The 26,986-nt window shown below is 43.7% G+C and overlaps 1 protein-coding gene across 1 annotated transcript; it reads right to left on the bottom strand.

Moving 5' to 3' along the window:
- Positions 1 to 24,723: 24,723 nt before the first annotated feature.
- On the bottom strand, positions 24,724 to 26,187 carry KCNF1 (potassium voltage-gated channel modifier subfamily F member 1). Its single transcript, XM_009487407.2, has one exon. It carries the CDS (start codon positions 26,185 to 26,187, stop codon positions 24,724 to 24,726), a length of 1,464 nt encoding a protein of 487 aa, XP_009485682.1.
- Between the last annotated feature and the right edge of the window lie 799 nt (positions 26,188 to 26,986).

Below are 26,986 nucleotides of genomic sequence, written 5' to 3'. Positions count from 1 at the left end.
AATAGCTCTGGTCTCTGGAATAATGTCAGGCCACTGTGGGCTTGCTGGTGGTTTCACAGTTGGACTCTGGGATCTACCATGGGCTGGCTGCTAAGTCTTTCTTGTTTACACGTTTATGTGCATCGCAGAGGGACCGGCAGTGAGTTTACACATGCCAACAGTGGTGGCCACACTGCAGTGTGGAGGTGCAGTAGCCTGGAGACCGCCTCCATCGCCCATCAGCCACCAAAATCAGTGGCTGCCTGGAGAACATCATGGGCTGGGGACTGAGGATTCATCTGCCAGCACCCAGCTGAGCAACCACGGGCTGGGCATGGCCTTTGAGACAGATATTGCTGCAATCTGATGTGAAAATTGTGCCAGATTATCTCCGTTCATCAAGTGAGAGAATAGCAAAAATGGCAATTTCATAAGGGCAGAATTAAACTTGAATACAGAAAAAATGAAACTAGTTGTCTAAACAAAATAATTTTTTTATAACTTTCACAGTGGATTATAAATCATCCGCAGCTAGTTCATGTTTGAGTGGAAGCTTTTTGTGGAAAGCTGATCTTATCTTACTGCAAGTGTTTTGCTTCTGTTCTGTGGAAAAATGTTTGGTTCAGTTTGTACAAAGAGGTTAGAAATACAATCTTGTTGAGAAATGGTGGGATTCTTGAGAGAGTCCAGGAACAAAGAAACCACAGAGAGATAAGGTGGAAAAAGTGTTATTAGCTCTCAAGTAAAGGGTCAGTTTACTCTGTTTGGGAATGTTGCAGGAATTTACTCTCTTCTTTTGTATGGCACTGGGGAAATCAGGATTGATTTTTAAATATAATGATATAAATTGGAAATAACTTTCAAAAGTAAACTTAGAGGTGGATATTTAAAGAGTAATGTTATCCCTTTGTACTGATGAGTTCAATTAAAGGACAGGTAGATCTGTGAGCATTGTAAAGAAGCAAAGCCTGGGTGAGCGCTCATAATGCCTCTCAACTTGGGTTTATTCCTGGCATTAGAAATGGGTAAGCTTTTCTCATAAGAGGCTTGCTTTTACTCTCTCATTTACTGAGCTGCCTATTTCCAGGGAGCTTGGGGAAACATCTCTCAACGTTATAGAATTACACCACTTTAAATGATGTGAACAGAATTTGGGTGGGTTTTTTTTTTTTCTTAATGGTCTCTTTTGTAATTTTGCCTATTCATCCAGCTTGGAATTTAAAACCTGTTTAAATGCATCATTAAACATTTCAGTTTAGTTACAGGATAGATGCCACTATTTCTTATTTAGCAAATTAGTGAACTGAGGCATACAGAAATTGCATCAAATCATCACTGGCATGAATTTTCTCTCGTGTACTCTATGTCTGAGTTCAGCCCATACAATACTGTGTAGCTGAGACAGGTGAGGCATCTAGTAAGCACGGAGTAACCTGTGGTATTAGTTCCCGAGTGAGAAAGGACCTGACCTATGGCTCATATTGTCTTCAGGGGCTGAGCATCATATTAGGAACGGGTCACCAGAGGAGGTGGGAATGATCTCAGAAGCTTAGGTGTTAGGTTGAGGGTTTGATCTGAAGGTAACTGAAGAGAATGCAAATATTCCACTGGCCTGAGTGGGTTGCTTGAGGTCCTCACAATTTCAGGCATTTCAGCAGTTCATAATTTAATAGTTTCTAGTGGAGTTATCTTATCTCCTTAATCGTTTTCAAAAATCCAATAACTTAAATAAAATTATTCTAAAATGATAGCAGAAATCAATGGCCAGAGATATTAGTGGATGCTTATTGACACATATTATACTATTTTCATATTGCTGTCATGTTGGTCCAGATGCTCAACTGTCGGTTTTAGGCATTGCGTAGGTGGGCTTGGAAGCTCTAGCAGTCCAGAAGCGATTGCTTTTGGCAGGCTCTGGTGTGACTATAGATCTGTGAGGTTATTTATGACCTATAACTGCAGCTCTGCTGTCTAGTGTATGTTCCTACCATGCAGAAAATCCCAACCCCACTTGTTATCTGAACACAATCCTTTGTACAAATGGGCTATGTGGGCCTCATTAGGGATTTCTATGGACTTACAGAAGCCAAAAGTCCAGCGTCCTGTTTCCTAGATATGCGGTGTTTCTGCAGCAAGAGGAAAAGAAACACCCTTTGAAACTTTGTTGTTCTATTTATATGTGACCTAATATTGCAGATTGAATGTATACAAAATTTTATTAAGTTCTGACTGATGCTTTCCATGGCTGGTAAATCACTCTTTGTCAGAGCTGGATGTATTAAAGTGCTTGGTTGATTTAGGATGTGGTTGTAAACGGCAAAGCTCAGTTTATGAGCTTCATTATTTCTGGAGTGAGGCTTCCCAGACAGTTCATGAATCTACCTGATTTTTATTATCTCTTTCTCAACAACGGCCACTTTCTTAATAGGTATTTTGACACTGAGGTTTAATGGCATTTAAAAAGATGACAGACCCATGCACAGAAGTTACAAGTTATACGTATTAAATTGTTCAGTTATGAGAAGATCATTCCATCCCAGAAATGGAATTTCTGCTGTTCTTTTTCCATCTAGGTTTTAGTTTTTGCTCTGGTAGTTTGAACATAATATTCTGTATAAAATAATTTACTTTTGCTTTCAGGAAAGATTTTTTTTTTCTGCTTGTCCACAAACTAGAATAATGAGAGAGACAGCAACTAGAGGATCCCAAGCACACTAAGTTTTTTGAGCACTTGCAAAATCAGTATCAATCAATTTGATAAAACAAAGTCCTCCAGCATTAATGCACCTAAACTTACATTACTCTATGGACAGCTATTCCTTTATTTGTACAAGCCACTCTGCCTTTGGAAATACATTGCATTCCCATACCAGTATAAAATTTTAGTAGGTGGCCTTCCAATTTATGAGGCAAAAGCAGGTAAAACTTGTTACTGTCAAGATTCTTTTGGCTTCTATGGTTCTTTGTCTCAGCAACCCGAGTCAGTAATTCAATAAGACTTTCTTCTGTGGATTGATACCAGAATATTTTATCTTTAAACTTCCTTTCAATATACTTTTCATTTGCAAAAAGCTCTCTACATTGTAAGGGTATGCATATATTTAAGCTGAAATTAGTTTTCATAACGAACATGAAAATGTAATATATGTAGCCAGCTCAAGCTCATTACTATGTTATTTTAATAACTTTCATCACCATATTTGTGCTAAAATAAATAAGCTTTTTTTCTTAACAACTTGCATTACTTACAGACAGCAATATGCTCTTGCTGTAGGCAGAGGAAGCACCATCTTTTCTCACGGCCTAAAGCTTTTCACCCTGTAGATATGGTTGCAAAAGGATTAGGAATGTAGTCCTGCAGAGAACATAAATTTTTCTGCCATGTATGGAGCAGCTTAAACTTCATGCGTGTGTTCACTTCTTGGAAATGTCTATCTGGTTTAGCACATGGTTTTTAGCTCTGAAATGCAGCACTTCTGCAATATGTTCTCAACATAATTCTGGACGAGTGCCTGTGTGAATGGAGGCACTTGCAGTGAAGAAGTAATGTGATCTTTGGAATAGATTACTATGAATGGGAGCAGACAGACTTGTGTGGGATTTTCATTCCACTGGCAGGAATTGTTAGGAATTGTTGTTTGTAGTCATTACTCCTTTTCCAGGGTGTTGCACCTCTTAATGTAAAAACCTATCTTTCTGCTAGGGGACAGTCTGTAAGAGGATTTAGTCTTGTACAGTAAGTAGCACACCTTGCTTTTTTCCCTGGTGGTTTTATGGTTGTCTCTAGGTTCTTATCATCTGGATATATGAATATGGACTGGCAAGTTAGCTTGTTTCATCGTAAAGACAGACATAGTTAAAGCAGTGAAGATAAAATATATTCATCTTTATAGTGATGATCTCCTTTAGAAATCCTAGCAAACTGCTACACAAAGGGAAGTAGAATCACAGAATCAGTCACTTTGGGATGGACCTCAGGTACCCCCAGTCCAACCTCCTGCTCCAAGCAGGGTCATCTGAGAGATCAGACCAGGCTGCTCAGGGCTTTATCCAGTTGGGTCTTGAACCCTTCAAGCATGGAGACTGCATGAGCTCTCCAGGCAGCCTAATCCAGTGCCTGACTATCCTCAGTGAAATTTCTTTCCTTATATCCAGCTGGAATCTATTCTTTCAATTTATGACTCCTGCCTCTCATTCTCCTGCTGTGCACTGTTGTGAAGAGCCCAGCTCAGCTCCTCGATAACCCTCCAGGTAGGCAGGGTCAGGCTGCTGCGAGACCCTTCTGAAGCTGTCCTTCATCCAGGCTGAATAAGCCCAGCTCCCTCCATCTCTGCTCACAGGGCAAGTGCTCCAGCCCTGACCATCCTGGCGGCCTCCACTGGACTTCCCCAAGTTTGTCAATGTCTTAATATATCAGGCCCAGACTTCTGCAGAAATAATTGCAGAAACAAGGTCTTAAACTTGTGTTTGACTCTTGTACATTTTTATACCATTCCTTTCTCTGGCTATTCATTGAGGTAACCTCTCAGCACTGTTAAGAAAGCAAAATGTATTATCACTCCCTAAGATGCATTGCTCATAATAACTATCTTCTTGGAATTTCATTAAGAACATTATACTTGCTTTTCCTACAATTTCTTCTTTTCAGTTTCTTTGCCAAACTCCATGGATGGCAGACATTTTTCAGGATTAATGAATTCTTTAGTGATAACATCATTAGTTACTATCAGAAGACCCAATAATCCTTTAAAGGAGTGATGTGAAAATCAATAGGTGCATGAAAAAAGGCTTTGAAATTGCTTCCTGTTTCTAGTAAATCAATAAAGGCCCTCAGTGGGAGGCTGAACATCTCAGTATCCTGGTGTAACAGCAGTGAGAGGCTTCTCAGGACAGGACATAAGCACATACGCGAGGTAGGAATGTTTAAAGCTACTTCCAGGCTCATCTGCAAAAGAGGTCTCTTTCTAAGGCCCTCAGGGTGGCAAGATGCCTGAAAAGGATAGTGCCTTCTGTCTTTATTTCTAAATGGCACCTGAAAAGTTATCTCTGAGCTCTACTTTACCCTCACCATTGAGGTAGGAATTGCAGATGATACCAAACTGGGAGCAGCATTCACTGCACTGGAGGATAGGGCTGCTGTTCATAGACACCTTGACCAGCTGGAGAAATGGGCTGGCAGGAACCTCATGGAGTCCAGCCGAGACCTTTTGATGATTCACAATCCCTGTTCATCTCCTTCAAAAATGGGGTGAATGAGATTCAACACTGTGGGAGGAAGTGGGCAACGGATGTATGAGTTGAAGAGCTGAGCTGGTATTAGGCAATATATTCCTTCCTCGTTCCAGCAGTATGCATCACCACCTTTCATTGTGGTGTTATAAATGCTATATCAAGTAGGACTAAAACATCAGAAAAAAGTAAACTGCCTTGAAGGCATAAATATTTCTGCTTTTTTAGAGGCAAGGAAGCTTTCTCACATGTGTCCCTCTCTCCAGGGCCTTCCCTTGACAATTTGAAGCAGAGGACCTCCATTATCCTGTACTGCTGAGGGCAGCCCTGTATCACACCCAGGGCTCTCTCCTTGCAGGAAAAGCTGCTTTTTAATTTCTGCCTGTGTCTAAAGTGAGAAAAGTTCCTTCATGACAGTATCTTTTTCACAGATGACTGAAAGAGTCAAATTATCAGCGCAGCTTGTCAGGACATTTTTGCCCCGTTAGGGTTTTTGTTTTGACTCAGTGTTTAGCTCTGCTGGAATTGCCCAAAAGTAACTATGCATCAGGAAAGCTGGGATACCCTTGAAGTCCAGCTTGAAAGGCAATTTTTGTCAGTACAGCTGGAAGAAGAGTTGAATGAGAGGCTAACTGTTCAGAGCAGAGCTCTCCTGGTGCCAATCAGCAGACTGGATTTGGCTAGGATGAGCCTGTTGGGCATGTGCCTTTGCTTAAGGAGAAGAGATGAAAGGCTTTTATGGAAGCTTATGTAGCCAAACAGCCACCTGCCACCTCCTTTGCTTGTGCAAGGCCAGGTACCAGCAGCAGGCACCAGCACATGCATGTCCACGTCAGGGCAGGGAGGGGAGAGCCTGGATTCCCCTTCCACCACCAGGACAGTCAGACATCAAAGCACTTTCAATGCTCATTGGTGAAAATCCAGACACACTTTCTTTATATCAAAGATGGAGAAGTTGTACTTTTCTTCAAGGAAAAGCAATAATGCTTATATCTAACTCTTACTTAGCATTTCATCCATGCATTTCAGAGCACTTGGCATCGATATCTTTTTTTATAACTGATTAAATAAATGAATAGAGATTCCTTTACATTTATTTCACAGATCTTTAAAAACAAACTATTAACTCTCCTCTCAGCTGCTTAACTGTATGATCAGAAGCCAGAGGTCAGTTGTTATGTCACCGAGGTTTTAAAGTGGCGATATTTACTGTAGTGATTTATAATGCCATCCCTGACATTGGATTACATGGTAGCAATTAAACCAAGTATTTCAGTTCCTGAAGAATTAGAAAATGTGTTAGAGTGGAAGAGAACTTTTTCACCGTGTCCTGTACAAAAATATTCTCTTGATTCATAAGCCACAATCTTGCTGCTGTTCCCTTGTTTTTCCTGCACGTACCCATCAGAAGCAAGCATGAGCAAAATGCTGAGATACTTAATGCCTTTTTTGTCTCTGTCTTTAATAGCCAGACCAGTTATCCCCAGAGTTTTCAGCCCCCTGAGCTGGAAGACAGGGACAGGGAGCAGAATGAAGTCCCCATAATCCAAAAGGAAGCAGTTAATGACCTGCTACACCACCTGGATGCTCACAAGTCTATGGGGCTGGATGGGATCCACCCGACAGTACTGAGGGAGCTGGCAGAGGAGCTCACTAAGCCACTTTCCATCATCTATCAGCAGTCCTGGTTAACAGGGGAGGTCCCTGATGACTGGAGGCTTGCCAATGTGACGCCCAACTACAAGAACGGCCGGAAGGAGGATCCGGGGAACTACAGGCCTGTAAGCCTGACCACGGTGCTGGGGAAGATTATGGACTGGTTCACCTTGAGTACGCTCAACAGGCATATGCAGGTCAACCAGGGTATTGGGTCCAGCCAACATGGGGTCATGAAAGGCAGGTCCTGCTTGACCAACCTGATCTCCTTCTATGACTTGGTGACCCACCTAGTGGATGAAGGAAAGACTGTGGATGTCATCCACCTGGACTTCAGCAAAGCCTTTGACATTGTCTCCCACAGCATTCTCCTAAGGAAGCTGGCAGCTCATGGCTTGGATGGGCATACTCTTCGCTGGGTAAAAAACTGGTTGGGTGGCCGAGCCCAGAGAGTCCTAGTGAATGGAGTTAAATCCAGTTGGCGGACGGTCACAAGTAGTGTTCCCCAGGGCTTGTTTTGGGGCCAGTCTTGTTTAATATCTTTATCAATGATCTGGATGAAGAGATTGAGTGCACCCTCAGTAAGTTTGCAGATGACACCAAGTTGGGTGGGAGTGTCGATCTGCCCGAGCATAGGATGGCCCTGCAGAGGGACCTGGACAGGCTGGATCGATGGGCCAAGGCCAGTTGTATGAGGCTGAACAAGGCCAAGTGTCGGGTCCTGCACTTGGGTCACAACAACCCCATGCAACGCTACAGGCTTGGGGAAGAGTGGCTGGAAAGCTGCCTGGCCAAAAAGGGCCTGGGGGTGTTGGTTGACAGCCGGCTGAACATGAGCCAGCAGTATGCCCAGGTGGCCAAGAAGGCCACCAGCATCATGGCTTGTATCAGGAATAGTGTGGCCAGCAGGAGCAGGGAGGTGATTCTCCCCCTGTACTCGGCGCTGGTGAGGCCGCACCTGGAATACTGTGTCCAGTTTTGGGCCCCTCAATACAAGAAAGACATTGAGGTGCTGGAGCGTGTCCAGAGAAGGGCAACAAAGCTGGTGAAGGGTCTGGAGCACAGGCCTTATGAGGAGTGGCTGAGGGAACTGGGGTTGTTTAGCCTGGAGAAGAGGAGGCTGAGGGGAGACCTTATCGCTCTCTACAACTCCCTGAAAGGAGGTTGTAGTGAGGTGGGTGTTGGTCTCTTCTCCCAAGTAGCTAGCAATAGGACGAGAGGAAATGGGCTCAAGCTGCATCAGGAGAGTTTAGATTGGATATGAGGAAAAATTTCTTTACAGAAAGGGTGGTCAAGCATTGGAACAGGCTGCCCAGAGAGGTGGTGGAGTCACCATCCCTGGAAGTGTTCGGAAAATGGGTTCATGTGGCACTTTGGGACATGGTTAGTGGTCATGGTGGTGTTGGGTTGATGATTGGACTGATGATCTTAGAGGTCCTTTCCAACCTTAATGATTCCTAGTTTTTACTTTCATTATAAATAATCCAGCCACCAAGCCAGAAAACATGAAATTATTACTCTACCCTTAATTGGTTTAGTGTGGACTTGGTAGTGTTAGGTTAATGGTTGGACTTGATGATCTTAAGGGTCTTTTCCAACCTAAACAATTCTAAGCAATCAGAGGCAGAACAGTGTATCAATGAGAATAACATGTTTTTATTTAATTAAAAATTATACGTGTATTCAGTTTCATTGAGATTTTTCCTGTAGGACTCACCAGAAAGAATTACCAACTGGAAATTAAAGGGATAAAACATATAGCCATTAGTTTTCAGAAACATTCAATATCTTTTTGTGCTGGATTTTTTCTGATTAAGTGAGTCAGTTCTGTGCTGGTTGTGGAAAAAGTAAAGTAATGACAACTTAATTCTGACGGAAATGTGAATAGATTGAAGCTTGTTACAGAGTTGACTTCATAGCTTCCTAGTTGTCAACCTCTAGACTGTAAAGTGGTGGCACTGTGCAGATGGATCTTTTCAGCACCATACAGAAAGTAACTATTAATAGAAAAAATATTTTGTACATAAGCACAAAGGAGAAACATGTAAATATATGTTAGTTTATACATATACCCAACAGTAAATATATTTATTAAAAGATTCTTCTGTTATAGCTGTAGGAAAGTTTTCTGAAAGTACTTACAAATATTTTTTATTAATTATGCAAGGCTGACTGTATTCATACATATATATGTGTATATACAGACATACTCATATACACACATACATATGCACAATCACCGTTCCAACTGGATTTGTCTTTAGCAAATGACTGGCAATGCTAAAAGTACTAAAGGGACTTTCATCATATTGAATTAAAGTCATTCAAAGGAAACTGGAAAATGGAGCTTTGTGTGAAGACAGGCTGGTATAAAAATGGAAGGGTTTCTCATCCCCTTCCCTTTTGCCTCTCTCTTCTGTAGCATTTCTCTCTGTACTGCTTTTCATCCTTCTGCTCCCTATTACCCTTCTAAACCCGGTGCTACTCCCACCTATTCTGTTCCTTTGCTTTCATACTAACTAGCAATATGTCCTTTCATGTTCCCGTCAAACCTGGCCAAGTGGCAATTGCTTGCTCTCACACGCACATTAACTTTTCTCGTTGTCCTTCTCTGAAAAGGTGCAACTGTGCTGGCTCTTCAGAACGGTTTGTTTTAGATGGGATTTTTCAGGTGATGAATCAGATTAATTTTGTTCGTCAGTCACTGCACTGCAGCTTTGATGTTTCTGTTCTTCCCAGTAACACGTCAATGACGTTATCTTTTCTGCAATATAACACTATACCAGGCAGTCTGATGGAGGGATAAGTTCATGGCATTTTAGTACCCAACTGCTACCAAGTGTTAATGCTGTTTTGACAGTAGAAAAATCTGTGTCTGTCACTCCATCTGTAATAAACGGGAGATGAAGTCACACTGCTTCTATGCAGGGGCACAGCGAAGACTGGGGAACGTGATGCTAAGCATATGTGTGGCACTAAACATCATGGAACTACACCAGTACTTGAGCTTCATCTGATTCATCTTATGAAAAAAAATGAGCATGCAATAATGGAATAAGTGTTTGCAAATATTTTGCCACTGAATTTGAATCACAGATTTATTTCAATAATAAACATGGGAGTGCATCTTGATAGGTTGTTAGTTGAGTTGTGTGGGTGGTTAGTCTTTTATTTTTATTCAGATGATTTGGTGAAATCACATGATTTAGTTACTTTGTCTGTAGTAAGAATATTGAACTCAGTCACCAGCTATACCAAGTGATCTTCACTCCTATTGAAATCATAGGACAATAACATCAGAATTATTATGTAGAGTTTTGTTTGTTCAATTTGAATATGCATGAGAAGCTGTCCACAGAATGCTAAGCAAGATAACACTTTTGTTAAAATGTTAAGAAAAAAGGATTTTGCAGAGTTAGAAGCAGTCTTTAAGTCTTGTAACACAGTAAAATTTGGTGCTGAGTTAGTTTATGAAAATACTGTTTATACTTTATCATTCAGGAGTCAATATGAAAACCTGGAAGCTAGATCTTCTTGCAGACTGTAGGAAAAAAAATGTTAACAATTTCTGAAAGGCTTGATCTAGTCTCATCAGCTGGAAAGCATTAACCGCACTGTTCCCAGTCACTGTGGAAAGAGCCTTGAATTTACATTTCCAGAATAGGAGATGACAGCAGAGTTTATAGTGCTGTCTCCTTTCACATGAAGGACTGAGGATCTGAAGCTGCAGGCTCTTCAGGGTGGTGGAACAAAAAGGGGAGCTGCACTGAGGAATGATTGCTTTGTCAGGACTATGGGCTGCAGTAAAGGCTGGAGGAGCTGCCTGAGTGTCGCTTGCATTCTGGAGAATGGTCACCATTCTGCTCCTGTGGTTGTTTCTGTTCCAGTGCCAGAATGCATGACCCGTTTCTGATTTTTATCTCATTTCCAGCTGACACAACTGGCACAAGTTCTCTTTTGATCTGTGAGATCAGAAACAGATGTTGGGTGTATTAGCTTGATGATTTGGGGACAGGATTTACAGGCCTCGCTCCAGCAGCCAGATCCAGGCACCCCCTGATCTAACATGGAAGCCTGAAAGGTCATGACATAATGCTTGTGTCACAGACTGTGGAACCATCTGTTCAAGGCACCTTTATTTATATGCGATAGATTTTTTTTAACCAAGCAGCAAGGGAGAAACTCATTCTATGACTCTTTTGTAAAAGATGACCATTCACCTGCGAGTTTTTTTGTAGAAGACGACCATTCACCACCTGTGTACTCAGCAAAGTCCTCTGTTCCTCACCACGTTCCTCTGTTCCTCTGTTCCTCACCTGACTTATGAACTCAGGAAGCAGACAGGCAGACAGCAGATGTAAAGGTTCAGGTCAGGGTTAAGACAACCAAGTACTGATGTCTACATGTGTGCTAGCTGTCTCAGTTCCCTCTAGAGTCAGCGGAGATCTAGTCAATGCCAACAGTGGAGCCTAACATGCAACTGAAGTTGCATGGCCCATGCTCAAGCAGACACAAAGGGTGGGATTCAGTTGCCCCTGAACATAGGCATCTAGTATCAGTTCAGGTGCTGTGAAGCACCTTTCTTGGCATCTTGCAGGCACTTCAGAAAGGTTCATGTGTCCCCTACGGTGTATTTGCCACCCCTTGCAGATGTCTCAGACACCTTATCCTGTCTGGACATGGTCCTGGACAGCCTGCTCCAGCTGCCCCTTCTTGAGCACAGGGATTGGACTAGGTGAGTTCAAAAGGTCTCTTCCAACCTAAATGATACTGTGGTCTCAGCTGGCAATAGATGCCAGTGCACTGGGAACCTGAAAGTTGTTGCTCTGCTGAAATTCCTGTAGACTCCAGTGGCAGTGCTGGCTCCAGCTTGATTCATTTGAGGATGCTTAGGAGTCTAGTACTCCATGAGATGCCCTACATCTGCCTGGGACTGGCAGATACAGAAAAGCACTTATGGGAAATGTGCACCCTTTCTGTGCCAGGCCAGGAGGGACACCTTCACCATCTCAGGTACACTGGATATTAACATTTGAGTGACTGACTTCTCAATGGTCATGTCTTTTGGAATATTATGTAGCCTAGTCCAGATGCAAAGTCTGCTTATCCAAAATGAGTTACTTCCATGGTAAGATAAGTCCTTGCTATATTATGTATCTACTTCGAGTGTGCTACACTTCTGCATGTTATGCTTGTCTGCTACATGAACAAGTCCTCAGCTACCTGGAGCTTCCTTGCTATGCTGATATTTGATCAAGCCATCTCTAAACCATTTCTTGGGCAAACTAAAAAAGGACTGTTTGGTTTTTTTGGTTTTTTTTTTAAATTTATGGCAGATTTTTCAGACCTTAATTCATTCCTGCAGCCCTTACCATGACAGTTGCTGAGTCTCTAAAACCACACATAGTGGTACACCTCCTCTCCACCCTACTACTTAGTAACTGTAGCATTGAAGCAGCCATCACATACTACATTGTGTGCAAATTGTCCTGCTTCAATTGTTCTGCCCAGTAACTCATCTCAACTCTAAGTGTCTTTCACCATCACATATCCAGGCTCTCATTCGGTAAGCATAAACAGCCTGCGTGCAAACCTTGCATTCAAATGTGCTCAAATGGATGATGATTAAATGAGACCAATTTACCACATATTTGTTTCTTGGTCTGCCTTTATCAGTTTTCACCAGAAAATAAAGTACTCTGATTTGTGTTTGCATTTGTGTTGCAGTCTCTGCCAGCAAAAGTGTGTGTGTGTGTGGGGGGGTTCCAGCTCATTGGTAGACACTGATTAGCAAAATAGGACAGTGAACAGCCTTAGAGTGTTTTGGTAGCATTTTGTGACCAAAAAAACCCCCAAAACCCAAACAGATTTGAGCTGCTTTTCATTCATCTTTGAGTTACATTAAGGGATGCTTCATTAAGTACTAAAGATTTGGAAGATCCCTCTCGTGCCAGAGGACATGGCCTACTGGGATGGCGTGTGCCTTTTGTTACCTGGATCAGAATGAGGCAGATGAGCCAGCAGTTGAATGTTGGTGATCTTTCACTGAAGTAACTACTGCTTCCCATTAAATCATAGCAGTGCTATTGTCTGAACAGGAGAGAAAGCAGCAGAATCAAATGAAGGATTAAAAGACCTCTTTTCATTTTAGTCTCTGTTTAAAAATAAAGGTGTAACCAGAGACACTCATCCCAAATATCCATCACCCTCCCTAGTTGGCTATTCAGTGGAAATCAATCTCAATTATCTTGTGCAAAACATTTTCCCACACACTCCTAGTGCAGCACGGGGAAGTCCCTCATACGTTCCCTGAGAAGAAGAGAAGCTGCAGCACTGGGCTGCAGATGGGGGTCCTTGTGTAAAACCTCTCTGTAAGGCATGTTTCCAGTCCTGCAGCCTACTGCCAAGGTTCTTTCCTTCCCACCACAGCTGGAAGTGGCCTCTTCCCATCACAGGACTGATATACTGACAGATCCTTCATGTTTTGTTGCAGCTGCCATTATTATAGAGCATCATGTGTCTTGGATTGATATAACAGTGAATTAGGTTGAAATCTGTGATTTTAGGTTAGTTTGTTGTACTCCACTTCTAATTGCAGACTGTCCAAGAATCAGCAGCGTTGGATTGCTGCATAATCTCTTTGCCTTGCTGCTCAAAATCAAATTTTTTAGTTTACAAAGTGTAGCGATTTCGATGAGCAACCTAAGCCCAGAAACATCAGAAGGGAGCATACCAGCAAATTATCTCCCTTTCCCCCACCTCTCTGTCATCGCTATAATCTCATTTACTCTGGAACGGTAAGAAATGTAGAGGAATCCAGTTAGCTTGCTTTATTTCCCTTGGTGGTTCTGACAGAGCTGCTTGCGACTTATTGAGCTGCTCTAACCTACATGGGGATTTCAGCAAACAGCCAGTTTACTTACAAATAATTGCAGCTTCTTTAGTCATTGTTGAGTAAGACTTTATTATTTTCCCTCTAAAACTCCTGAAAACTGAGAGCCATGAGCTTTTCAGGGTGGCACATGTTATATGACAGGCTTAGCCAGCACAGCCAAGTGTTACTGTTACATGCACTGACACCTGCAAGTCTCGGTCATGGACCCAAACATTGTCACACCGAGGCTATATACAGCGCTATGATTAAAAGAGTATTCTGCTCCAAAAAACCCTTCGGCATCCCTTGGGTTTAGCTGAGGGAAGGATGATGTTGTCTAGGCTGGGCTATTCACCTCTTACAATGTCTCTTGTACTTGTGGTATCTGGGCAATGGTGGTTGTCTGTATAGGGACTAGGAAGGGACAGACTTCTTTTGGGGAAGTGACAGTGTGGAGGGTTGACCCTGGCTGGATCCCACTCTATCACTCCCCTCCTCAGCTGGACAGGGGAGAAAAAATAAGATGAAAGGCTCATGGGTTGAGATAAGGACAGGGAGAGATCACTCAGCAATTACTGTCATGGGCAAAACAGACTCGACTTGGGGAAATCAGTTTAATTTATTACCAGTCAAATCAGAGTAGGATAATGAGAAATAAAAACTAAATCTTAAAAACACCTTCCCCCCACCCCTCCTTTCTTCCTGGGGTCAACTTCACTCCCAATTTTCTCTACCTCATCCCCTGCAGTGGCACAGGGGGACGAGGAATGGGGGTTGCAGTCAGTTCATCACATGTTATCTCTGCTGCTCCTTCCTCCTCAGAGGGAGGACTCCTCACACTCTTCTCTGCTCCAGCATGGGTCCCCCACAGGTCCACAGGTCCTGCCAGCAAACCTGCTCCAGCGTGGGCTTCCCATGGGGTCACAGCCTCCTTTGGGCACATCCACCTGCTCCGGCGTGGGGTCCTCCCCGGGCTGCAGGTGGATATCTGCTCACCTGTGGGCCTCCATGGGCTGCAGGGGCACAGCCTTCTCCAGCATGGTCTTTACCAGGGGCTGCAGGGGAATCTGGAGCACCTCCTCCCCCTCCTTCTTCACTGGCCTTGGTGTCTGCAGAGTCCTTCCTCGCACATATTCTCACTCCTCTCTCTAGCCGCAGTTATGCAGGCTTTTTTTTTTCCCCCCTTCTTAAATACATTATCCCAGAGGTGCTACCACCATTGCTGATGGGCTTGGCCTTGGCCAGCAGCGGGTCCATCTTGGAGCCGGCTGGCATTGGCTCTATCAGATATAGGGGAAGCTTCCAGCAGCTTTTCACAGAAGCCACCGCTGTAGCCCCACCGCTACCAAAACCTTGCAACGCAAACCCAATACAGTCAGACATAACAAACCTTTGCCACCCACCTGCTCACTGCAAACCAGAGCTTAGAGGGCAGCCAGATGAATGGAGGGAAGAAGAGAGACTTGGGTGCTCCACCTGGCTGCCCTTGGGTAGCTGAGCCAAGACTGCTCCAGCAGCCCACATACACTCCCCCCAGCCAGCTCCTAGCTGCTCAATGAGGACCTTTATGCTCTTTTTACACTGTTTTTCCAACTCAGAAACATTTTGCAGTCACTTTGTGCAGACAAGTGACATCAGATACAGGAGCAGCTCACTTTAATGCATCTTTGAGTTGCTCAGGTCTCATGTGAACAGTCTTGACAGTAAGAGCCCCAACATGAGGCAGACAACAACAGCTCCAGTATACAAGGATGAAGTCCAGCTGGCAACAGATGTTCACTCCTCCAGCCAAGGCAGTACGAATGTGCCCTATGTGAGTCACAGCAGGGATGATGTTGTACATCAGCAATTAATTTGCTCCCAAGGCAAACGGGTCCAAATGGTAAAGGCTTTTGCAAATGGAATTTACTGTTCCAATGCAAATAACTAACTGGCAAACAATAACCACTCCAGCCTGAAAGCCTGGCCAGCAATTGGTTGACATTTGTGCTGCAGAGAGTTTACAGATTCCCCACGAGTTGGATAGGAGCTGTGTTTTGCAGCAACAATTGATTTATTACTGTGACAACCAGTAGAAATAGAAGGACCTGCTGGCAGACAAGGGTGTGATTTGTTCCTCTGCAAACAAGCAAGAGGTGTCCAGCTGGCCAGTGGCCATTCCCAACCGAAAGCCCAGGGGAGGATGCAGGTTTTATCTCCTCTCTGCTTGAGTTTTGCCTGCTAAACAGTGAAGGAATTATGTTTTTTTATATTGTACCAAAACACATTTGTATTTAGTAATGTTTCTACAAAGTCAGTAAGTCGGGGGATGCAAAGGTCAGGCTATCTTCTAGATATTTCACTTCTCAAGCAATAGGACGACACTTTATCTGTTATTCATGAACAGAAAATCATTCTCATTTATATTGCAGCAGCCCCTGTAGGGACCAATCAAGGTCCCATTGTGCTGATGCCTGATTGGTGGCTGTGAGCAGAAAATTGCTGGTGCCTGCTTGGATGCAGTTCAGAAACATCCGTTTTTTGCCACGTAAGGTTTAACATAAGCACATTCTGATCAGCAAAGCACATAAGTGCACATTTAAAGCAATCTCACTCCAGCAAAATGTTTCAGAGTGTTTCAGTCCTCTCAAAGAGAGGGGAATTTAAACATGTCCAAAAATGTTCAGCTAAATCAGACAGGGCTGCTGCACACAGACCTTGCATCTTTTGAGCATTCCAAATATAAGAGAGAGTTTTCTTTTGATGCTTAGAGGGATTTGGGGGGGAGATTGGTCAACATGTCCAAATGAAGTCTTGATCCAGTGTGTTTTCTCTCCTAGGCATGTTCTAAGCCTGCTCTAGTGAACTGACACAGTGCAGAGAGCTGCGACTAGTGGGAGCGCACCAGTCATCTGCAAGTGTATCAGGGGTGCGAGCAGCAAGAGAGATGAATCATCTCCATTTTCTGAAACAAAATAATGAAGTATGATAGACTGAAATTAAGGTATGAAAAATGAGGCTGAATGAAAAGAAAAAATGAGGCTGAATGAAAAGAGAAATATGCCAGTGACAAGAGCTGTCCGATTATGGACTAAGCTTGATGGAACAAGGGAAGAAACCAAAATGGCATGTAGTATTTCATGGTGGTTAATATGTTATAGACTAAGACAGAAGGGTTAATTCTTCACTGGTTGATAATGGACAAGCTAAGACTTCATGGATATGAGAAGTTAAAATCAATGTATGACAACGAACACATTATTCATGTGAATATCACGAGGAATATTTGTGGTGTATCATTTTTGCTGTAAAAATAATACAAAAAAAATCAACATTGACCAACAGCTAGCTGCAGTTACTTCATATTCTGGGTATTGTGTAAAATTCCCATACCTTACTACACTAGTAAGCCTGGAAAACACTGACTTTGTAAAGCTGATAACTGTAATGCAGCGGAAACATTGTTTGGGATCAGTGGAGTGCATCGTAGTGATAAAGAACTTCCCTGTAATGCTGCTATAGTAATTGAAGCTGTAGTTTGTCTCCTGCACAGCAAAGCAGGCTGAGGCTGCCAGGTTTTCTAAAACCTCCCTTTGCAATGCTGAGAAATTTGCTGCCTTTGTCCAGTGATTGCTCACCTGAGTTTCCACCACTTTGTGAGCTCTAACACAAGAATTTGTGAGCTGTAGCACAGACTTTAATGCATACAGATCATTTTCATTTTTTAAGATGTTTAGCTGCTGTGGAGTTGTCATGGTTTAGCCCCTGTTGGCAACCAAGCACCACAAGGCCGCACGCTCATCCTCCCTCCCCAGTGGGATGGGGGAAAGAATCAGAAGGGCAAAAGTAAGAAAACTCATGGGTTGAGGTAAGAACAGTTTAATAATTGAAATATAATAATAATAATAGTAATAAAAATTATAATGAAAAGGAGAACAATGAGAAAGAAAAACAAAACCCAGGGGAAAGAAAACAAAACAAGTGATGCAACCTCTCACCACCCACTGACCATGCCCAGCCAGTCCCTGAGCAGCGATCGCTGCCCCCCGGCCAACTCCCCCTCAGTTTCTATACTGAGCATGATGTCATATGGTATGGAATAGTCCTTTGGTCAGTTTGGGTCAGCTGTCCTGGCTGTGCCCCCTCCTGGCTTCTTGTGCACCTGGCAGAGCATGGGAAGCTGAAAAATTCCTTGACTAGTGTAAGCAGTACTGAGCAACAACTAAAACCTCAGTGTGTTATCAACATTCTTATGCTAAATCCAAAACACAGCACTATGCCAGCTACTAGGAAGAAAATTAACTCTATCCCAGCTGAAAGCAGGACAAGAGTGTACAGGTTACTTCCTTATGGAATGGGGAATCACAACATTTCATGCTTAAACCAAAAACCAAAGCACCAGAGTCAGCCTTTGGGTGCCTCATTTTCATTGAAATCAGTAGATGCACTGAAAATAACTATTTTTGTAAGTATATACAACATAGCAATCAGTCTTCCTTTCCATTTTGAGATTTTTTTTTTAAAGAGAGCCCTCTACTTAGATTCCTTTCAAGATTTCCCTTCCTTTCTGCTTTTATTGTATATCTTTATCTGACCAGGATGATTTAGCAGTATTTAACTCTTAGCATGCTAAAAGATATTCAAGACTTCCCTAACATGGAAAGACAAAAAGCAGCTTTCAGACACTGGCAGCTTTCTCATCTACATATGAAACCGACAAGAAAAGAAATAATTAAATGGCACAGCTTCTCCTGGAACTCTCAGACCTTTCTATCACCTTCATTTTCCTCTTAGCATTTAGGTGAGCCTGCCTTGTGCATTAGCCTGGCTCACTTGGCTGCATCATTCCCCCCAACACTCCTAAGGCAGGCAAAGCTCCTGCTGAATTCAAGCCTAATATGGTTCATTGCAGGAACAGAAACCAATTTTGGTTTTACTGCGTTATCTATGGCTGAAGCAAGTAAGGTTAATATACATTGCCCTGAGTTGACTTTCACACTAGTACTATGTTGCTGCAACTCTTGGTGAAGTTTGATTTACACCAGGCAGTGCAGAACTTATTCATAGAATCATAGAATCATAAATCGTTTAGGTTGGAAAAGACCTTTAAGATCATCCAGTCCAACCATTAACCTACACTACCAAGTCCACGCTAAACCAATCAAGGGCAGACTAGACTAAACCATGTCCCAAAGTGCCACATCTACCCGTTTTTTGAACACTTCCAGGGATGGGGACTCCACCACCTCTCTGGGCAGCCTGTTCCAATGCTTGACTACCCTTTCCATGAAGAAATTTTTCCTAATATCCAACCTAAACCTCCCCTGGCGCAGCTTGAGCCCATTTCCTCTCATCCTATCGCTAACTACATGGGAGAAGAGCCCAACACCCACCTCACTACAACCTCCTTTCAGGGAGTTGTAGAGAGCGATAAGGTCTCCCCTCAGCCTCCACTTCTCCAAGCTAAACAACCCCAGTTCCTTCAGCCGCTCCTCATAAGGCCTGTGCTCCACACCCTTCACCAGCTTTGTTGCCCTTCTCTGGACACGCTCCAGCATCTCAATGTCTTTCTTGTATTGAGGGGCCCAAAACTGGACACAGTATTCCAGGTGTGGCCTCACCAGCACCGAGTACAGGGGGAGAATCACCTCCCTGCTCCTGCTGGCCACACTATTCCTGATACTATTCCTGATTCCTCACGTCACTGAGGACCATCTGTTTCGTGAAAGCTGGTGTGGAAGGAAATGTTGACAGTCTAGGCAAAATGCAGTAGTATTTGAATGGACAGTGAGCCATACAGTCAGAAAACTTGTTTGGGTAGCAAGTGCGTTCTCCTATGCGTGTGTGCGGTAACTGTCCTACCTGTGTGAGTAAGAAATTGTGAGGATTGTCAGTGGATATAGGACTGATGGCTGTGTTGACCGGGAGGAGGGAAGAAGCACTTCTGCTTAGCATAATTCACAGGGGACACCATTCTATTTGTTTTAGCACATCTGGCAATGCAGATGTGGCTGGAAGAGGGTTGTGGGATTTTTTGTGTCTTTCAGTATGGTTAATTGTTCATTAATTTCTCTTAACCCTTACTTTTATGGACACCTGAATGTTCTGTTTCAAAAAAAACACCTGTTTGTCACTCTTTCATCCAGTCTCAGGTGAGCATTTGGGGTAGTTATTTGAAAAATCAGTATAGATTGAGAGAATACCTGAGGCTGAAAACAACATGGTCTTGGTTTCTCCTCTGAAGCATTTTTATCAGGTAGATTCAAATAGCACATTAGGCAAAAGTAAAGCTGCCTAAAAGGTTACTGAAACTGCATCACTGTCAGCTTCAGCTGCAAAAAGGACCTTAGCAATAAGTGCCCTTAGCACAGCCAGGGACAGATGGGCTGTGCTGCATGGTCCTCAGCCCTCCTGTCTGATAGGAGCTGGCTCTGACTCCACATGTTCCATTCCCCCCAACCCATGCATAGACCAGAGAGGAGATTTCAATTAACCCTGTGTGGCAGGTGCCAAACCTGCAGCAAGGGGCAGTTCTCCTGCACACGAGGGCAGACAGTGGTATTCTAGTATTTCCCACAATTCTGATTTTTTTTAAGCATCTTCAAATCATATATATACAGCAGTCCAGCAATAAAAACCTAGCTGTAGATGGCTGTTTCTGCCTGAATCTGAAGCTGTCTCCAAAGCCAAGGTGGCTGTGACACACCAGCCAGAGCATGGCATGAGTTGACGTGTTATATGCCTATCACTTCCCCGAGACTAATGCTATGCGTCACTAACAACTGCAGCCATCTCCCATACTTCTAAAAGCAATTTTCAGTCTATTAAATTCTCTCCTTTATGGTGTCCAGGAAGCTAGAAACAGGCTTCATTTTGCCTACAGTCTTAGCAATTGCCACCAATCTACCCTTGGGTGGGTTATTAAATTAAGGCTATTGAATCAGATTCTGCTGGCAGCTATTAGATGTCAAACCCAGACTAATCCCAATTTTACAGCTGAAGTTGATGTTAGGAGCTAAAAGTTGGTCCCTTCAAGTTTTAACTCTGTACATTGCAGGCTGTATTAAAGGTTCAAAGTTTTCTAGAAGCAGCCAGGGCTGGCTGCATAGGGCAGATGTTCTATGGGATAAATTCTCAAAAGGGTAGATTGAGCTGCTCACTGTGCGCTGAAATTTCCTGCACAGTCAACTGAGGAGCTTCTGTATGAGAAGGGATGTCAACAAAAATTATAGTAGCTCTGTTTTTTTCTTCATAATTCTGCTCAATGGGTTTTCTATAGAAGAGTACTACATTTTCTTCCCAAAGCTCCCAATTTCTTACGGCAAGGGTGACCTGTTTCCTTTGTACACCTGGGAGTCCAAAGAAGAGTATTTGGGTAGCAGGGGTATCAGGAGAGATCCAGATGGTTTATGTAGATTTTTCTGCACTTGAACATTTTCAAGCTGTTCCAGTCCTGGTTTCCAGGTGAAGGGTATTAAATACCAGGGGCAGGGCTCCCCCAAGAGACAGTTGTGTTACAGACCTTCCCATGTGCTGCAGACACTGGGGAAACTCAGTGCAGTGGCTGATGCTGTTTCTCTGCGTCTGGAGATGGGCTCACTGGGAATGCCTTGCATTCATTAATTTAGTTGTATAGACTCAGCCAAAGTGTCCACAAAGTGCTCAGGAAGAGCTGGATGTGGAGAAGCCACTGGTGGGTTGGGCAGGTGCAGCCTGTGCCTAACTCACCCAGAGCACAGGAATAAGACCTGCACCAAGCACGGTGCAGTTTCCCCCTTGAAAAGACTTCAGGGCTTGTCCTAACTTTAGACTTGAGAAAGTCCTGTGTCTAAGAGCAGGGGACCCGACTCAGCCAGAGCCTTTGGATGGTGTCACTTCCCCTCTGCGAAGGGACTGCACTAACAATCCCCTCCCACCCCCAAGCCTTCCAGGCTTTTAAGTCCTTTTCTTTTTTAGATTAACTTGTAATAAAGGAAAATCAGTTCTGCTGGGTTGTGAAGAGTATTAAAAAAAAATTGAAAACACAGTCCCCTAGCTCACTCCATCCTTTAAAGGGCAGAGCCTTCCCTCCAGCCCTGATTTCAAAGCTAGTGGTTTATGGTAGTTTCTTGGTCTGCTTTCTACCATCAGGGTTACAGCTGTGTAAGATCCCCCTTCTCCTCTCCAGCCCTGCCATGTGCTGCAGGCTGCCAGCCTGCCCTGTCCTTCCATCGCTGCCCACAACTCCCCATGCTCCTGCAAGGTTCCCGCACCACAGGCAAGGCAAACAGGCAGGAATCCATCGTGCCCACCCATAGCCTTTTAAGAACATATAACTCACAGCAACAAATCCAACAAATACAGTCTCTAGGGCAGCAAACCACATGGAGCCTGGCTTGAGACCAGCCTGTGCTGGAGTGGCACCAAGGTTGTCTCAAAGCTCTTTCCATATTGACATAGCATAGGCAGACCCCTGTGCTCAAAGGCATAAGTCATTGGAGAAATTAGCCCATAAAATTATTTCTGATAAAAGAGGCTTTTTTTTTTATTTAATGTCACATTAAATAAATTGCAAAGTGCAGCAGTGAGGATTTAGTACTTGCGGTGCTAACCGTATTACTTAGTATTTATACAGTGCTTTCCTCATTCAGGAAAGTGCTTTTGCTAACTTAATTCATCCTCAGCCACCCTCTGCACGTCATGAGGGAAGTCAGGAACATTTAATATCCTGGCTGATAGGTAAGGCATATGGCTGGGACTGGCACAGCTTTGTTACTTTTCCTCTTCTCCCAGGCTCAGCAGCCCACCAAAGTTGATTTTTGATGGCTGCAGCCCATACTTGTGGAAGTCCTCAGCAGTGCAAGGGGCAGGATCCTGTCCCTTTGGTGAGACCCAGCTATAGTCCTGGCTGGGCAGCCAGTGGGAGCAGAGCTGAGACTGGTGGCAAGCAAGGAACAGGTCTCAGCAGACAAGGAGTATTGAGAGAGCAGGTCTAGAAGCTGAGAGCTGGGAGCTGGGATGCAGAGGGGAGGACGGGGGCGAAGGGATGCTTGGGCTGAGGAGGTTGTTTGGATGGGCTGCTGGCCTTAGGCAGGGGAGAATCTGGGACAAAGGTTGGTGGAAAGATTCTGGTACAGAAAGGTTTAGAGGTTGCTTTGAATTATCTTACTGGATTGGATTAAGTAAGGCAGGACATAGTAACAGGGCTGGGGAAGAGGGCAGTGGGTCTGGCACAGGGCTGGGGCACAGGGATACAGAGTAGATGTTCCTGGAGGTGAGCAGCTGAGGGTGTGAGCGGTAATGCTGGGAAAGGGCTTCAGCCTGGGGGAGCTGGGGGCTGATTTCCATGTCAGGAGACCTGCAGAGCAGGCAGTGTGTTCCTGAGGAGCAGCTGCCCACCTGTGCACACCTGACCGGCCCCTGCACTGCACCACTGCTCCCTGCTCCCAGCAGGACAGGGCTCTTCCCACCAGCGGACACATACCCCTTTGCCAGGGGCCAGGGGCAAACAGGGTGCCAGGAGAGAGCACAGGGCCCACCCCGCGGCTCAGTGCCCCTCCAGTTGCTGCTCCTGTGGGGTGGATGCCACAGCCCCATCGCTTGCCCACATCCCAGGAAAAATGTCCCAGGGACCTGCATGGGGGTGTCGGGCACGAGGTGCTCATGCTGCTGCATTTCGTCTGGGCGAGGGGCTGCTCAGCGCAAAATGGAACAAATAAGGACAGCCACTCTAGCCCTTTGATCATTTGGGATCCTACTTTTAATGTATCTAAATACATCTGTGTGCCAGTTCTCCCCTCCCCTTTGAGCTGGCATAACTCCTAGTTTCAACGGATTTCTCTGGTAGAGACCAGACCCATATATTGCAGTTGTTATGTGAGCCAAATTAATGCTCATGTAGATGGCACTTGCTTTTGGAAAGGTGTTGATTAATACGCTGATTAATGAACAAGATACTGATTAGTGCCTACTACCTCTGTAAACTAACATTTACAAAACCATGCAGTTATTGTAGGGGTAGGATGTGCTTTTTTTAAAAAATAACCTAGTGATATGTTCAATCAGGTAGATATTTTTACCACAAATCAATGGGAGATTTTACTACTTTTATTGAAACTTTCTCTACACTTACTTTCAAAGAGTTGAAGTTTCTTATTTAGAAGTACTCAATTTAACTTCTCTATAAACTTCTCTTGCTTTAATAGTGAATTAAAAATACTATGAGTTAACTTAGAGTTTTAAAAATTACTTGATTATAAATCTTTCCTGAAAGATCCTTGCATATATAAATTATTATGTTGTAATTAAAAGCTAGAACAAATACTTTTTCATTTGCTCCTTAAAATAAATTGATTTTGTTCTACTTTTCTGCCAAAAAAATAGCTTCATGTCCCATTGAAAATTATTTTTTTTCTGGAAAAAGGAACAGATACCTATCCAAAATGTTGACCCCAAATTACATTTTACAAACCCAAAACCATTCATTGACTATAATATTCTGCACATGGTATACGCTCATACTTTCAGTATCTCTTGGCTGAAACTGCTCATAACATTCTGCTGTAAACCTGAATCTAATATAAGTGAGAGGCTGCTTTAATTTTTTTAAGGAGCAGTTCTTGTAGCTGCAAAGGCATTGAAGACAGCCTGGAAGACACAATCTGTGTGATGCTGCTCTTTATTGTCACAGGTACAGAGTTCTGATGTGGCAATGCTGCACATTCAGGTCATCGAACATTTACTGATCAGGAAGGACTTTTCAGTCTCTAAAATGATTACAAATGGTTTTTGTCAGAACACATTCATTATAAGCAGTCTGATCTCAATGGAGTCCTACTAATTTATTTTGGGTAATAATGGCTAAGTCTTACCGACTGTTGATGGACATACCATGAGGTCAATTTATATTCACATAGGAAAAGCAAAGCAGCATTCCCTCCCAACTCTGACAGATCCCGCGAGTCTTTTCAACAGTTGATTGTCAGGTTGTCCCAGTCTGTAGCTTAGCGCTGACAACAGCTCACAGTTTATTTGCAGCTTTGAAGCCTGGTCCTATAGTGTTTCTCTTCTGACAGGAGATGAATAAAGGTGTCACTGTGGGAGACTTTTAGCCGGCTGCTATAAAAAAGACCCTCCTTGCCTTCCCTCGCAAGATCCTCTAGTTCACTTTTGGAGCTTGCGGCTTTCCCCTCGGCTGAGTTTAGCTCCATCAGCTCCAATTCGTGCTTGGCAGCTGTTTCTAAAACTCTCTGTTTGTTATAATACCTGACAAAGTTGTTAATGATGGGATGGATGGGAAGGGCAATTGCTATCACCCCGCAAAGAAAACTGATGGCAGCATTCAGTTTTCCTAGTGTAGTTTTAGGGTATATGTCTCCATATCCAACTGTGGTCATGGTAATGATTGCCCACCAAAATGACTGAGGGATGCTTTTAAATAAAGTTTCGGGGTGACTTTGCTCCATGGTATAACCCAGGGCAGAAAAGACGAATATTCCAACAGCTAAGTACATGAGGAGCAACCCGAGCTCCTTAAAGCTGCGTTTCAGGGCATATGTTAGAGTCTGGAGCCCTGAGGAGTGTCGTGCAAGCTTGAAAATCCTCGCGATCCTCATGATGCGCAGCGCCTGGACAGCCTGCTGGACGTTGCTCAGCTCCATAAGCTTGGCTCCCAAGTGGGTCAGGGTCAGGCTGACATAGAAAGGAAGTATTGCTAGCACATCGACAATGTTCATGAAAGACAGGGCAAAGTGGAGTTTGTTGGGAGAGGAGATTAGCCTCAGCACGTACTCCATGGTAAACCAACCTATGCAGGCTGTCTCTATGCTGTCCAGGGTGGGGTGCTCCATACGGTTCCCCTCCGCGTCTATGACCTGCAGGTCCGGGATGGTCCCCACACACATCACAACGGAGGAGATCAAAATAAACAGAAAGGACAGGACAGCGATCACTCGAGCTGGGTAGGATGATTCTGGCTTCTCCAGAAATTTCCAGATGTATTTTTGGCACCTTTTCCAGCGACTTTCCGAGGCATCTACTCCCAAGTCATCCAGAATCAGTTGCACCCTTCGGGCTATTTCTTCCAGTTCCTCCTTTTTTTCACTTAGATGAGTTTTGCAGCAGTCATCCAAAAATTTCAGATCCACTTTCCAAAATTCCATTTCATTCTTGAAACATATGGGGCATATTCCTTTCTTCATGTGAATTTCCCCGAAGTAGTACACGTCAATAATGCATTTGAAAGCATCTGGATCTCTGTCAAAGTAAAACTCTCTCTTTCCAGGATCATAGTCATCACAGAGGGAGAATATGTTATCGTATCCCCCCGATAAACAGTTGATCAGCTCTGCCAGCCGTGTTTCTGGGTATTGATTCAGGTTATCTCCATAGAGCACCTGCCTTACCCCACCGACATTGACTACAATCTCCGTTTCTTCATCTTTTTCTGATCCCTCAGTGTCCACATCTGGAAACCTAGAGTCACCTGCCATTTTAATTATATTGGGTTTTATTTGATTTTTAGCCTGTTGTTTGGTTTCAAAGCTTTGTGGTTTTAATTTCTCATGAAAGCAAATCAGCACCAAGTCAGCTCTATTACAAATGTTACCAATTGACCTGGAGTTGTGGTGGGAAAGGTTACAGAAATAAACCTGCGGTCAGGAAAGCCTGGTGAAGTATGCAACAAGCTGCAGGGAAAAGACAAGTCATCGGGCTGCTGTGCCTGCAAGCAGGATGTTACAAAGCTCCAGCAGATTTGAAAGAGAAGAAACCATTTAATAAAACTCACCCCTCTGTTCAGTGCTTGAGAGTCTTTTCAGGTCCCATTCTCTCTCTAAAAGTGATATTTATTCACAGGTTGGAAGTCACGGCAGAGAAATAAATCCTGTGCTCTGATTAATGCAACGTGCAGTGAGTGACAGTTCTCAGAGAGACAATCAGCAGGGTGAGCCCACAGAAAACTGTTGCGGTTTCTCTCTTCGATTCCACAGCTTTCCCTAGACAGCTGCTTTTGAATTTTGTTCCTCTTTCCGTTTTCTTTTTACTTTAAGGTCTTCCAGAGTTTATCTACTGACTCTTGCACATAGTCAGTCCGTGCAAGCGTGCAGAGGAGAAACTTGTGCTTGTTTTCCCTTTGCTGTTTCCCAACACAATAGGGAGCCCAGGCTGCGAGGAGTCCTTTCCAAATTCTACCCTCTTCTGGTGAAACCCAGCAAAGCACCAGCTACACAGAAAACACAGCTCAGCTATTTATACGCCTGCCTAGCTGTAAAATAATGTGTTTCTATACCA

The sequence above is a fragment of the Pelecanus crispus genome, chromosome 3 (assembly GCF_030463565.1).
Source record: "Pelecanus crispus isolate bPelCri1 chromosome 3, bPelCri1.pri, whole genome shotgun sequence".
NCBI lineage: Eukaryota > Metazoa > Chordata > Aves > Pelecaniformes > Pelecanidae > Pelecanus > Pelecanus crispus.
This window is presented reverse-complemented; position numbering and strand designations above follow the sequence as displayed.